The sequence below is a fragment of the Siphateles boraxobius genome, unplaced genomic scaffold, assembly GCF_051911475.1.
Source record: "Siphateles boraxobius isolate OS27281-9 unplaced genomic scaffold, OSU_SipBor_1 223, whole genome shotgun sequence".
NCBI classification, from domain to species: domain Eukaryota; kingdom Metazoa; phylum Chordata; class Actinopteri; order Cypriniformes; family Leuciscidae; genus Siphateles; species Siphateles boraxobius.
Window position 1 is genome coordinate 74,039 of NW_027508837.1, and position 14,417 is coordinate 88,455.

At 41.7% G+C, this 14,417-nt stretch overlaps 1 protein-coding gene across 1 annotated transcript; it reads right to left on the bottom strand.

The window, feature by feature from the left end:
• Positions 1-9: 9 nt before the first annotated feature.
• Positions 10-11,432, bottom strand: tomm20b (translocase of outer mitochondrial membrane 20b). Its single transcript, XM_077240306.1, has 5 exons — positions 8,947-11,432; positions 3,693-3,739; positions 3,498-3,579; positions 3,225-3,367; positions 10-371 (listed from the first exon to the last, which is right to left on the bottom strand). The coding sequence occupies exons 1-5, from the start codon at positions 9,068-9,070 to the stop codon at positions 327-329; spliced, it is 441 nt and encodes a 146-aa protein (XP_077096421.1). The 5' UTR covers positions 9,071-11,432; the 3' UTR covers positions 10-326.
• Between the last annotated feature and the right edge of the window lie 2,985 nt (positions 11,433-14,417).

The window sequence follows — 14,417 nt, forward strand, 5'->3', positions numbered from 1 at the left end:
ATTCATTCATCCATTTATTTCTTTTTATTTGGAGTTTAAAAAAAAGGAAACTCTTCCCTAGTTGAACAGAGCAGAGCATCTTTAAACGTGCTTAATTTCCCACAATTCCACATCAGACGGCGCCTCAGCCTGGAAAATAACTTAAATACATGAAGACGGATCAATAACAGCAGTGTTTCCTTCAACATCAGTCAATGACAGACGAAACACATCCTGTCTATGAGCCTTGAGATTTATTTACGCTTCTTTAAATCCGTATCTGTGCGTTCAGTGTTGGAGGGGCAGAGCAGACAGGAAGTGATGTCATAGAGCCACTGGAGGTCCTGCTATTCGATGTCGTCGTCACTGACACTCTGAGCGCTGACGATACGCTGAGAAGCAGAAAACATGACATTTGCATTTGTGAATTCCTAAGACATTTAAATAATAATGAAAACATTTATTCATCTCATTATTATGGGGCAAATAATTATGGAAGCTGGATGATGAATGTTTGGATGGATGGATGATATTTGGATGGATGGATGATGTTTGGATGGATGGATGGATGGATGGATGATGTTTGGATGGATGGATGATTTTTGGATGGATGAATGGATGGATTGATGGATGATGTTTGGATGGATGGATGGATGATGTTTGGATGGATGGATGGATGGATGAATGGATGGATTGATGGATGATATTTGGATGGATGGATGGATGATGTTTGGATGGATGGATGGATGATGTTTGGATGGATGATGTTTGGATGGATGGATGATGTTTGGATGGATGGATGATGTTTGGATGGATGGATGGATGGATGAATGGATGGATTGATGGATGATATTTGGATGGATGGATGGATGATGTTTGGATGGATGGATGGATGATGTTTGGATGGATGATGTTTGGATGGATGGATGATGTTTGGATGGATGGATGATGTTTGGATGGATGGGGTGGTGATGGCGCAGTGGATAAGACACATGCCTTTGGTGTGAGAGACCCGGGTTCGAATCCACTGTGAGACACCAATGTGTCCCTGAGCAAGACACTTAACCCCTAATTGCTCCAGAGGCGTGCGACCTCTGACAGATATAGCAATTGTAAGTCGCTTTGGATAAAAGCGTCAGCTAAAATGAATAAAAATGAATGAATAAATGGATGGATGATGTTTGGATGGATGGATGATGTTTGGATGGATGGATGATGTTTGGATGGATGATGTTTGGATGGATGGATGGATGATGTTTGGATGGATGGATGGATGATGTTTGGGTGGATGGATGATGTTTGGATGGATGATGTTTGGATGGATGGATGATGTTTGGATGGATGGATGATGTTTGGATGGATGGGGTGGTGATGGCGCAGTGGATAACCAATGTGTCCCTGAGCAAGACACTTAACCCCTAATTGCTCCAGAGGCGTGCGACCTCTGACAGATATAGCAATTGTAAGTCGCTTTGGATAAAAGCGTCAGCTAAAATGAATAAAAATGAATGAATAAATGGATGGATGATGTTTGGATGGATGGATGATGTTTGGATGGATGATGTTTGGATGGATGGATGGATGATGTTTGGATGGATGGATGGATGATGTTTGGGTGGATGGATGATGTTTGGATGGATGGATGATGTTTGGATGGATGGATGGATGATGTTTGGGTGGATGGATGATGGATGGATGGATGTTTGGATGGATTGATGTTTGGGTGGATGATGTTTGGATGGATGGATGATGTTTGGATGGATGGATGATGTTTGGATGGATGATGTTTGGATGGATGATGTTTGGATGGATGGATGTATGTATGTTTGGATGGATGATGTTTGGATGGATGATGGATTGATGATGTTTGGATGGATGATGGATGGATGTATGTATGTATGTTTGGATGGATGGATGATGTTTGGATGGATGGATGATGTTTGGATGGATGATGGATGGATGATGTTTGGATTGATGATTTTTGGATGGATGATGGATGATGTTCGGATGGATGGATGATGTTTGGATGGATGATGTTTGGATGGGTGGATGATGTTTGGATGGATGGATGATGTTTGGATGGATGGATGGATGATGTTTGGATGGATGGATGATGTTTAGATTGATGATGTTTGGATGGATGATGTTTGGATGGATGGATGGATGATGTTTGGATGGGTGGATGATGTTTGGATGGATGGATGATGTTTGGATGGATGCATGATGTTTGGATGGATGCATGATGTTTGGATGGATGCATGATGTTTGGATGGATGGATGATGTTTGGATGGATGGATGATGTTTGGATGGATGGATGGATGATGTTTGGATGGATGGATGGATGATGTTTGGATGGATGATGTTTGGATGGATGGATGTTTGGATGGATGGATGTTTGGATGGATGGAAGTTTGGATGGATGGAAGTTTGGATGGATGGATGGATGATGTTTGGATGGATGGATGGATGGATGGATGTTTTTTGGATGGATGATGTTTGGATGGATGTTTGGATGATGTTTGGATGGATGATGTTTGGATGGATGGATGGATGATGTTTGGATGGATGGATGGATGATGTTTGGATGGATGATGTTTGGATGGATGGATGGATGATGTTTGGATGGATGGATGGATGATGTTTGGATGGATGGATGGATGAATGGATGGATGATGTTTGGATGGATGATGTTTGGATGGATGATGTTTGGATGGATGGATGGATGGATGGATGATGTTTGGATGGATGGATGGATGATGTTTGGATGGATGGATGGATGGATGATGTTTGGATGGATGATGTTTGGATGGATGGATGGATGGATGATGTTTGGATGGATGATGTTTGGATGGATGATGGATGATGTTTGGATGGATGGATTATGTTTGGATGGATGGATGGATGGATGATGTTTGGATGGATGGATGGATGATGTTTGGATGGATGGATGATGTTTGGATGGATGGATGGATGATGTTTGGATGGATGGATGGATGATGTTTGGATGGATGGATGGATGGATGATGTTTGGATGGATGGATGGATGATGTTTGGATGGATGGATGGATGATGTTTGGATGGATGGATGGATGATGGATGGATGGATGGATGATGGATGGATGGATGATGTTTGGATGGATGGATGGATTATGTTTGGATGGATGGATGGATGATGTTTGGATGGATGGATGGATGGATGGATGATGTTTGGATGGATGAGCGAGTGCAGGAAGGCGGGTCACACCTGGCTGATGGTGGGTAGTTTAGTGAGCAGCATCTGGAAGACTGGAGGAGGAAGCGTTTGCTGGAGGACCTGCAGGAGCTGCTGAGGCTGACCACACACTGCAATCGCATTCGTCAGGTGGTCCACACCCTTCTCATAGTCTCCTGAGGGGGGGGGGGGGGGGGGGGGACAGAGAGACAGAGAGAGAGAGAGAGAGAGAGAGGGGCAGAGAGGATGATGGGTAACCGCTCTGGAGAAACACAGTGTGTTTGAGCAACAGGAGTCAGGTCTCACCCTGAGCCAGCAACTCTTCTCCGAGCTGAATCTCCTCCAGGAAGAACTTCTGAACCGCTTCAGCGTCTTTCAGGTCTGGTAACTAAACACAGAAATAACACACATTGGGAAGCTTTTTATGTGGCCATTCTCTCAATCATAATTCACTAAATCAATGAGGAATAAAGTGTGAAACATAAATGTGTGTAAAGTTACCCTTGATAATCCAGCTTTCTCCTGAGATGCCTTCTGCTTTTTTCTTCCTGAAACAAAATCACATTCATCCACTTATACATCTGCTAGGATACTTACATTACAGACAGACAGACAGACTAGAGCCCGAAGCCATTTGTTTTGAGAATAATGGCTGGCTGATGAAGTTATTGGCTGGCTAGCCGGCTCAGCCAAAACCTAAATGGCTGCTGCAGCCGCCAAACTTTTCATAGCTGCAAATGGCTGAAGCTGCCACTTCATGTCTACAGATGTCTATGTTATACTGATTTACTAGATCTCAATATTTCCAAGCAATGCATGGCTTACACTATATTTCTACAAAATGCAATACAATGTAATAAAGAAAACACCAGATTTTACTTTCACAACGTATGTACATATTTATTTTGTAGTCTGATCGTAGAGAAGTAACGTTATGTTGATTAAGAACGCAAACTTTTGTTGAATTTATGAGAAATCTACAGACGCAAACAGACGAAGTGTAGTAAAATAAAGACCTAAATGTGTATTTCGGACTTTTTTTCACCACAAGTCTGTAAGAAGACATGGAAGACAAATATCCAAAAATCTCAAAATTGACCAGTAAAAAAAAAAACGATGTTTTTGCCTGCCGTGTCTCGCCTTAATATAAACACACACTGTTATCAGTATTATTTTGGACAAAGTTTTGCACATTTCACTTCAATGTACACTGAAGCATGCGTCGTGAATTAGCAATGTGGAAACGGTGGTTTGTTACTGCAGTAATATCACGTTCAGTGCTATAAATCTCTCCGTTCCAGAATATTTGGTTCATAACATCATATCTTTGATTCAGGTGTTTGTGCAACCGTGCCCTGAAGATTTAACAAAAGTCTGGCTAGGCCTAAGTTAAAAAAAAAGTAAGTAGGAATTAGCAAAGTATGTGAGAAGTGAGATCAAAATTACCTTGCTTGCTTCTTTCCGCCATTTCACCTCAGTGCGAGAAAAAAATGCATCGCTTCTTCTGTACGGAAAACGAGCAATTTTAATTGGTCGTCAATTCACTGTGAGTCTGTGTATCGTAGCAACGAGCACAAGACTGTGCTGTTATGAATCCAGTGGGAAAATAGATCTCGTGTATTGTTTATATATTCGTGTCGTGTGTGTATGTCTCTATGTGATAGAATTATTATTTGATGCAAATAATTCTAGCCAGCTCAGCCAAACTTTATCAGATGGCGGCTCAATTTGGCTTACGAAATTATTGGCTGGCGGCGGCTGAAATTCTAAATGGCGCAAATGGCGGCGCCTGGCGGCGGCTTCGGGGTCTAAGACAGACAGACAGATATAAATATATATAGTCAGACATACTGTATAGTCAGATAGACAAACATATATATATATATATATATATATATATATATATATATATATATATATATATATATATATATATAGTCAGATAGACAGTCAGTCAGTCAGACAGACAGATAGACATATATATAGTCAGATAGACAGACACATATAGTGAGACAGAGATTATATATATATGTATATATATGTATATTAGACAGAGATCTAATATACATATATATATATATTGAATATTATATACTGAATCCAAGATGGCGCCGCGGATGGCTGCCTCGGTGTGGAGCTCTCCAGCTATTATGTTGTTTTTGTTCGTTTGTTCTGCGTTTAGTCATTCTTTTCCTATCAGTTTCACCAAAGACGAACTACTGGACATTAGGAAACACACACCAGAAACCTTTTCTACAGTTTTTGATTATTCGGACGTTTTGCTGGACATTCTCGTCGGAGGGGCAGCGTTGTTGTTCAAACGCGCGTTCAGACGCAAACGCGGGAAGCGAGCCGGCGCGCTGGTTAAACTCCGCGAGCGCGGCCTGCGCACTGCACTCCCCAGTATTCATCTCGCGAATCTCCGATCCCTTCCTAACCAAACGGATGAACTTCTTCTCCTCACCCACACTAACAAGGATTTTTTAAACTCTGCTGCTTTGTGCTTCACTGAAACCTGGCTGAGTGAAGCCATACCGGACAACGCAATACATCTGCCGGGCTTCCAGCTGTTCCGAGCGGATCGCATCGCGGAGCTAACGGGGAAAACAAGAGGTGGTGGATTGTGTTTCTACATTAACGAAAGTTGGTGTTCAGATGTAACAACACTGAAGAAGATGTGCTCTCCTAATTTAGAGGCACATTTCATAAACTGTAAACCCTTCTACTCGCCTCGGGAATTTTCCTCTTTCATTCTCGTGAATGTTTACATCCCTCCAGACGCGTGCGTGAGCGCGGCGCTACAACAGCTGGCTGAACAAATCGCTGAAACAGAACAAAGGTATCCTGACTCTATTTTAATCATTCTTGGGGATTTTAACAAAGCAAATCTTTCCCGTGAACTACCAAAATACAGACAGCACGTTACATGTCCCACCAGAGACAGTAATATACTGGACCACTGTTACACCACAATAAGAAATGCATATCACTCCGTCCCACGGGCAGCTTTGGGGCTCTCTGATCACTGTTTGGTTCATCTCATACCGACCTACAGGCAGAAACTGAAATCAGCTAAACCTGGAATAAGGACTGTGAAAAGATGGACTAATGAAGCAGAGCAGAATCTACAGGCCTGCTTTGATTGCACTGATTGGACTGTTTTTGAAGCTGCTACCAATGATCTGGATGAGCTCACAGATACTGTAACATCATATATAAGTTTCTGTGAGGATACATGCATTCCTACCAGGACATTCTTATCATTCACTAATGATAAACCATGGTTTACTGGGAAACTCAAACACCTTCGTCATGCCAAAGAGGATGCTTACAGAAGTGGGGATAAAATCTTGTATAACCAGGCCAGAAACAGATTGACAAAGGAGATCAGAGTTGCTAAAAGGAACTACTCTGATAAACTGAAAAACCAGTTTTCATCCATCGACCCATCATCAGTCTGGAATGGCCTGAGGAACATTACCAACTACAAGTCACCATCCCCTCGATCTGTGGACAATCAACACCTGGCTGACGATTTAAATTCATTTTACTGCCGGTTTGAAAAGCCCTCATTCACACCACACACCCGGTCTGATCTGCACTTCACACATTCAGCATCACCTCCTGCACTCCCATTACTCCCCCCTCCTGCCATCCAACCGGAGCTTAAGGTCTGTGTGGAGGACGTGAGCCGAGTCTTCAAAAAACAGAAGACTAGGAAAACCTCAGGCCCAGACGGCATCTCATCTGCTTGTTTAAAAGCCTGCGCTGACCAACTGGCCCCGGTCTTCACGCAGATCTTCAATAGATCATTGGAGCAGTGTGAAGTTCCCTGCTGCTTCAAACGCTCCACTATCATTCCTGTCACCAAAAAAACCCAAAATCACTGGACTTAATGACTACAGACCTGTCGCTCTCACGTCTGTGGTCATGAAGTCGTTTGAAAGACTGGTGCTGGCCCACCTGAAGGACATCACTGGACCCCTGCTGGATCCCTTTCAGTTTGCTTACAGAGCAAACAGGTCTGTGGATGATGCGGTCAACATGGGACTGCATTATATCCTGCAACATCTCGACAGACCAGGGACTTATGCAAGGATCCTCTTTGTGGACTTCAGTTCGGCCTTCAATACCATCATGCCTGGTCTTCTCACAGCCAAACTGACCCAGCTCTCCATACCATCCTCGATCTGTCAGTGGATCACCAGCTTCCTGACGGACCGGCAGCAGCGAGTGAGACTGGGGAAACACACATCCAGGACTCTCACCACCAGCACTGGTGCTCCCCAAGGGTGCGTTCTCTCCCCACTGCTCTTCTCCCTGTACACTAATGACTGCACTTCTAAAGACCCCACTGTCAAGCTCCTGAAATTTGCAGACGACACCACTGTCATCGGTCTCATCCGAAACGGTGACGAGTCTGCTTACAGACTGGAGGTTGAACAGCTGGCTGCCTGGTGCAGTTATAACAACCTTGAGCTGAACACGCTCAAAACAGTGGAGATGATCGTGGACTTCAGGAGGAACAGCTCAGCACTCCCCCCACTCACCATCATGAACAGCACTGTGGAAGCAGTGGAGTCATTCAGGTTCCTGGGCACTATCATCTCTCAGGACCTGAAGTGGGACAATCACATTGACTCCACTGTGAAAAAGGCCCAGCAGAGACTGTACTTCCTTTGCCAGCTGAGGAAGTTCAACCTGCCACAGGATCTGCTGATTCAGTTCTACTCAGCCGTCATTGAGTCTGTCTTGTGCGCTTCCATCACTGTCTGGTTTGGTTCAGCTACCAAATCAGACATCAGGAGACTACAACGGACAGTCCGGACTGCGGAGAGGATTATTGGTGCCCCCCTGCCAAACCTCCAGGACCTGTACTCTTCCAGAGTGAGGAAGAGATCAGGTAAAATCATCACAGACTCCACTCACCCTGGACACCTCCTGTTCGAACTGTTACCGTCAAGACGGCGACTCAGATCACTGGCCACAAGAACATCTCGGCACAGGAACAGTTTCTTCCCACAGGCCATTTCCCTCCTGAACAGTTAACACTCCTCCCAAGGCATATGCCTTAAGTGCAATACTCCCACTGTTTAGTGCAATATCCCACAACTCAGGTGATACTTATATGTAGATTTATTTATTTATAATATTCAAAACACTGTAAATAGGTTCATAATCTGTAAATCTGAAAATGTCTATTCTGACTAAACCCAACTGTGATAGTTTTATTCTCATATATTTATATTTTTATTTTTTATTCTTATAATTTGTAGTATTATGTTTCATGTGGTATTTGTATTTGTATATGTGCACTGGAAGCCTCAGTACCAAAACAAATTCCTTGTGTGTGCAAGCACACTTGGCAATAAAGCTCTTTCTGATTCTGATTCTGATATATATAGTCAGATAATCAGATAGACAGACAGACATGTATATATATATATATATAGTCAGATAGACAGACAAACAGACAGACAGTGTGTATATATACTGTATATATATATATATATGGTCAGACAGACAGATATATATAGATATATATAGTCAGATATATATATAGTCGATAGTCAGATGGCCAGACAGACATATAAATAGACAGATATACATATATATATAGTCAGATAGGCAGACAGATAGATATAGTCAGATAGATAGATAGATAGATAGATAGATAGATAGATAGATAGATAGATAGATAGATAGATAGATAGATAGATAGATAGATAGATAGATAGATATCAGCTGCTCTCACGTTCTCGGAGTTTTTTCTGGTAGTTTGGGTCACTCCGCCTCTTTCTGTCGAAATAAACACAGTAACCGACGAACAGCGCCGCGCCCAAACCCGCCGCGATCCTGGAGCTACTGGCGCCCATCATGACGAGAGAAACACACGACACAAGAGAAACACACCAGAGGAATAATTATGATAATGATGATAATAATAAAACAGATCAGCCTGACTGCATGACCCTCACGGAGCCACACGCGGAAGGACCCCGATGACGTCAGAGCCCGTGACAGATGTGCGGCCGCGGGCTGCGCCTGATCAGAAATCCACAAAGACACTCGCGAACAATTTATTCAATCGCGTATGGTGATAAAACAAGACAAGAGCATTATAACTTCCTGTAGAAAATGAAATTATTTAAAAAATCTACAGTTTAGAACAATTACGTCCTCGATATTAACAGCAGATGGCAGTGAAGATCCACTGCAGAATAATATCATAACACAAACGTGACCTGATGATGTTTTAGTAGTTCCACGTTTTATTTGAATTAGTTTATTTCATTCATCTTTCAGAGTTAATTAAAAGTATTTATAAATACTGTGTGTGTGTGTGTGTGTGTGTGTGTGTGTGTGTGAGAGAGAGAGAGAGAGAGAGAGAGACTGAGAGAGACAGAGAGAGAGAGAGAGAGAGAGAGTGTGTGTGTGTGTGTGTGTGTGTGTGTGTGTGTTTGTTCAGTAGGGGTCACTGCTGCATCACACTCCAAAAACACACTCACACTAAATGAAAGATCATAACACCAGAATATAAGATGCAAATTTGCTGGATAGTTTAATGTCACTCTATTTACTCAACTCTTGTTCCGGATGATTCATAACTTTTATGCTTTTGGCAGATGCTTTTCATTTTTCCTGACTTCTATTTGCTAAAATCAATGTATTTTAATGGCAGGAACCAGTATCAGATTTATAGGAAAAGTAAGAGTTTGCATGAGGAGTCAAACTCAACTCTAATACTTGTGTGTAGTGCTGTAGTGCTGTAGTGTGTAGTGCTGTAGTGTGTACTGTAGTGTGTAGTGTGTACTGTAGTGTGTAGTGTGTAGTGTGTACTGTAGTGTGTAGTGTGAACTGGAGTGTGTAGTGTGTCCTGAAGTGTGTAGTATGTACTGTAGTGTGTAGTGTGTACTGAAGTGTGTAGTGTGTACTGAAGTGTGTAGTGTGTACTGAAGTGTGTAGTGTGAACTGAAGTGTGTAGTGTGTCCTGAAGTGTGTAGTGTGAACTGAAGTGTGTAGTGTGTCCTGAAGTGTGTAGTGTGAACTGAAGTGTGTAGTGTGAACTGAAGTGTGTAGTGTGTACTGTAGTGTGTAGTGTGTACTGAAGTGTGTACTGTGAACTGAAGTGTGTAGTGTGTACTGAAGTGTGTAGTGTGTACTGTATGCTGGCGTCTGGGTGAAGCTGGAGGAACAGTAGCGTCCCAGTGTGTCGTTAGTGACCCGAACCTGCTGTAGTGTGTACTGTAGTGTGTAGTGTGTACTGAAGTGTGTAGTGTTTACTGAAGTCTGTAGTGTGTACTGAAGTCTGTAGTGTGTACTGAAGTGTGTGGTGTGTACTGAAGTGTGAAGTGTGTACTGAAGTCTGTAGTGTGTACTGAAGTGTGTGGTGTGTACTGAAGTGTGAAGTGTGTACTGAAATGTGAAGTTTGCAGTGTGTACTGTAGTGGGCAGTGTGTAGTTTATACTGAAGTGTGAACTGAAGTGTGAAGTGTGTAGTGTGAACTGAAGTGTGTAGTGTGAACTGAAGTGTGTAGTGTGTACTGAAGTGTGAAGTGTGTACTGTATGCTGGCGTCTGGGTGAAGCTGGAGGAACAGTAGCGTCCCAGTGTGGCGTTAGTGACCCGAACCTGCTGTAGTGTGTACTGTAGTGTGTAGTGTGTACTGTAGTTTGTAGTGTGTACTGAAGTGTGTAGTGTGTACTGAAGTGTGTAGTGTGTACTGAAGTGTGAAGTGTGTACTGAAGTGTGAAGTGTGTAGTGTGTACTGGTATGTGAAGTTTGCAGTGTGTACTGTAGTGGGCAGTGGGCAGTGGGCAGTGTGTAGTGTGTACTGAAGTGTGAACTGAAGTGTGAAGTGCGTAGTGTGAACTGAAGTGTGAAGTGTGTAGTGTGTACTGAAATGTGAAGTTTGCAGTGTGTACTGTAGTGGGCAGTGGGCAGTGGGCAGTGTGTACTGAAGTGTGAACTGAAGTGTGAAATGCGTAGTGTGAACTGAAGTGTGTACTGAAGTGTGTAGTGTGTACTGAAGTGTGTAGTGTGAACTGAAGTGTGTAGTGTGTACTGAAGTGTGTAGTGTGAACTGAAGTGTGTAGTGTGTACTGAAGTGTGAAGTGTGTACTGTATGCTGGCGTCTGGGTGAAGCTGGAGGAACAGAAGCGTCCCAGTGTGGCGTTAGTGACCCGCACCTGCTGTAGTGTGTACTGTAGTGTGTAGTGTGTACTGAAGTGTGTAGTGTGTACTGAAGTGTGTAGTGTGAACTGAAGTGTGTAGTGTGTACTGAAGTGTGTAGTGTGAACTGAAGTGTGTAGTGTGTACTGAAGTGTGAAGTGTGTACTGTATGCTGGCGTCTGGGTGAAGCTGGAGGAACAGAAGCGTCCCAGTGTGGTGTTAGTGACCCGCACCTGCTGTAGTGTGTACTGTAGTGTGTAGTGTGTACTGAAGTGTGTAGTGTGTAGTGAAGTGTGTAGTGTGTACTGAAGTGTGTAGTGTGAACTGAAGTGTGTAGTGTGTACTGAAGTGTGAAGTGTGTACTGTATGCTGGCGTCTGGGTGAAGCTGGAGGAACAGAAGCGTCCCAGTGTGGTGTTAGTGACCCGCACCTGCTGTAGTGTGTACTGAAGTGTGTAGTGTGTACTGAAGTGTGTAGTGTGAACTGAAGTGTGTAGTGTGTACTGAAGTGTGTAGTGTGTACTGAAGTGTGTAGTGTGTACTGTGCAGTGTGTAGTGTGTAGACTCTTGGCTCGGCTCGACTGCAGATGGCCTGGACTGAAGCTCAGCACTGGATCTGATTAAAGCCTTTAAGAAGAGGCAGGCATTGATCATGTTGAGCTGCATCCGAGAATAACAATTACACCCTTTGAACTGCCTTTAAATTATATCAGCATCCAATAATTACGCGTCCATGAATAGTCATCATCGGGGAACAGCGTCCTCTTCTCTTCTCATGGGCTGCAAAGCGGCATAATCAGTGTTTCGCCGGAGACTCGCCGACACTGAAACGGCAGAACCATGTTATTTTTACAGTATTATTTTACATTTTTTACTTTACTATTATTATTTTCTTCATATTACAATATTATTTCAAAGAAAAAATATTTTAAAATGTTATTGCTCTTTTACAGCTTCCACCAAACATACCTGTTAATATGGTCAGTTTTACAATATTATTGTAAAGTTTTATTTTTTATTTTTATTTATTTTTTAAATCCATAAATTTTTTTAATTTTTGGGTATTTATTAGTATTAAAATTTTGTATTTAGTTAATTTTACAAGATTATATATATATAATATTATATATATATATATATATATATATATATATATATATATATATATATATATATATATATATATATATATATAATCTTGTAAAATATATACATACATTAATATTGTACATCCGGAAAGTATTCACAGCGCATCACTTTTTCCACATTTTGTTATGTTACAGCTTTATTCCAAAATGGATTATATTCATTATTTTCCTCAAAATTCTACAAACAATACCCCATAATGACATTTGTTTGAAATCTTTTGCAAATTTATAAAAATCCAAAAAAAATCACATGTACATAAGTATTCAAAGCCTTTGCCATGAGACTCAGATGTAGCTCAGGTTTATCCGGCTGATCCTGGAGTGTGTCTGCATCCGGACGGATCCTCCTGTGCTGCTTCAGTGATTGGCCGTGATGTAAAGACTCACTCCTGTCTAACGTCCCACAGTTCAGAGCACAAGTCAGAGCTCAGCTCAGTTCAGGCTTTGTCCTCATTTGATAGTGCCGTAAAATCAACAATATTACTGAATTTTAACTGCTTTTAAAAGATTTTTCTAATGCAGCTGCTCGCAATCAAAATGAGTGTTTATTTTATGATACCTGAAACCCACAAATCCACAAAAACCAACAGCCAGTTTTCCATCTTTTAGCCCATAGTAACTGTATGGAGAGAGTATGGATGTGTAAGCTGGTGCTCAAGTAGCAGGACAGGATTGTTTTTGCTGAGCGTTTCTCTCCTCACGTTCTGCACTCCATAACTTTGAAGTCTTTGTTTCGTAACGAAAGGCACATGAATATTTTGGCACGCGCCCGAGGCCAAGATTTCTGAGCAGGACTGGAATGAAAGCCTTGGAAAACAGCACCAGTTTATCTGCGTTTACCCAAGTCTCTCTCTCTCTCTCTCTCTCTCTCTCTCTCTCTCTCTCTCTCTCTCTCTCTCTCTCTCTCTCTCTCTCTCTTCTTCCCCTCCGGCTCGCCTCAGGAAATACTGAAATGATGAAAGGCGTTTGTGTCTCTCTCTCTCTCTCTCTCTCTCTCTCTCTCTCTCTCTCTCTCTCTCTCTCTCTCTCCTCGCATTCATCATGAGCCTGTTCACATTTCCTGTTTACACGCCCGAGGGCAGCAGCCGAGCCTCTGATGATAATGATGATGATGATGATGAAGAGGATGATGATGCAATCGCGTCTCACTCTCACTGAGGCCTAATGTTGCACGTGTTCAGCCGCTGGTCTTTTTACATCAATGGCTCATTCAAAGCAAAACTTCCCGGATAATAATAATACATTTTAAAATCTAATAATTTTTCACTGTTTGTAATGTATTTTTGATCAAATAAATTGGTGAGCAGAAGAAACTACTTTCAAAAACAATTAAAACTTGTACTGACCCCAAACATTTGAACGCTAGTGTTTCTAACATTCATTTGAAAGATATCAATAATTTGCCTTCATGCAGAGCAAGTTATTTCCGTTAATGTTAATCTTTTGTTAATTTACAAAAATGTTTGGTAACACTTTATTTTACAGTGTCCTTGTTACATATGTTACATGTACTTACCATAGTAATAACAGTAAATTATGCATAATTACATGAAATTAACCCTCAACCAAATCCTAATCCTACCCAAACCCTATAGTAAGTGCATGTAGTTGCTTAATATTACTCAGTACTTAAATATATAATTACACCGTAACAATGACACCTTGAAATAAAGTGTAACAAATGTTATTCATGGTTTTAATTTTAGTTAACTATAATAACCCAGGTAAATATTATTTTTGCTCAAATATATTTGTATAAAATATCTATTTGTGCCTTTTAAAATGCTAATAAAATGCATCAATGAGTCAAAGTTCACACAAAGCAAGATAAGAAAACCAGTTCGGTGAACATTTACAGACACAGGCGTGTAAAACACCGTAAATGATCTCTATTGGTAATAGTACACC

What these genes read in the sequence shown, in the direction of transcription:
- tomm20b (XM_077240306.1), bottom strand. Translation starts at nt 9,070, where the DNA reads ATGATGGGCGCCAGTAGCTCCAGGATCGCGGCGGGTTTGGGCGCGGCG. An exon ending in AGAAAGCTGGATTATCAAGG is followed by an intron (nt 3,580 to 3,692) that starts GTAACTTTACAC and finishes TTCTGTGTTTAG; the next exon opens with TTACCAGACCTGAAAGACGC. An exon ending in AGAAGAGTTGCTGGCTCAGG is followed by an intron (nt 3,368 to 3,497) that starts GTGAGACCTGAC and finishes CCCCCCCCTCAG; the next exon opens with GAGACTATGAGAAGGGTGTG.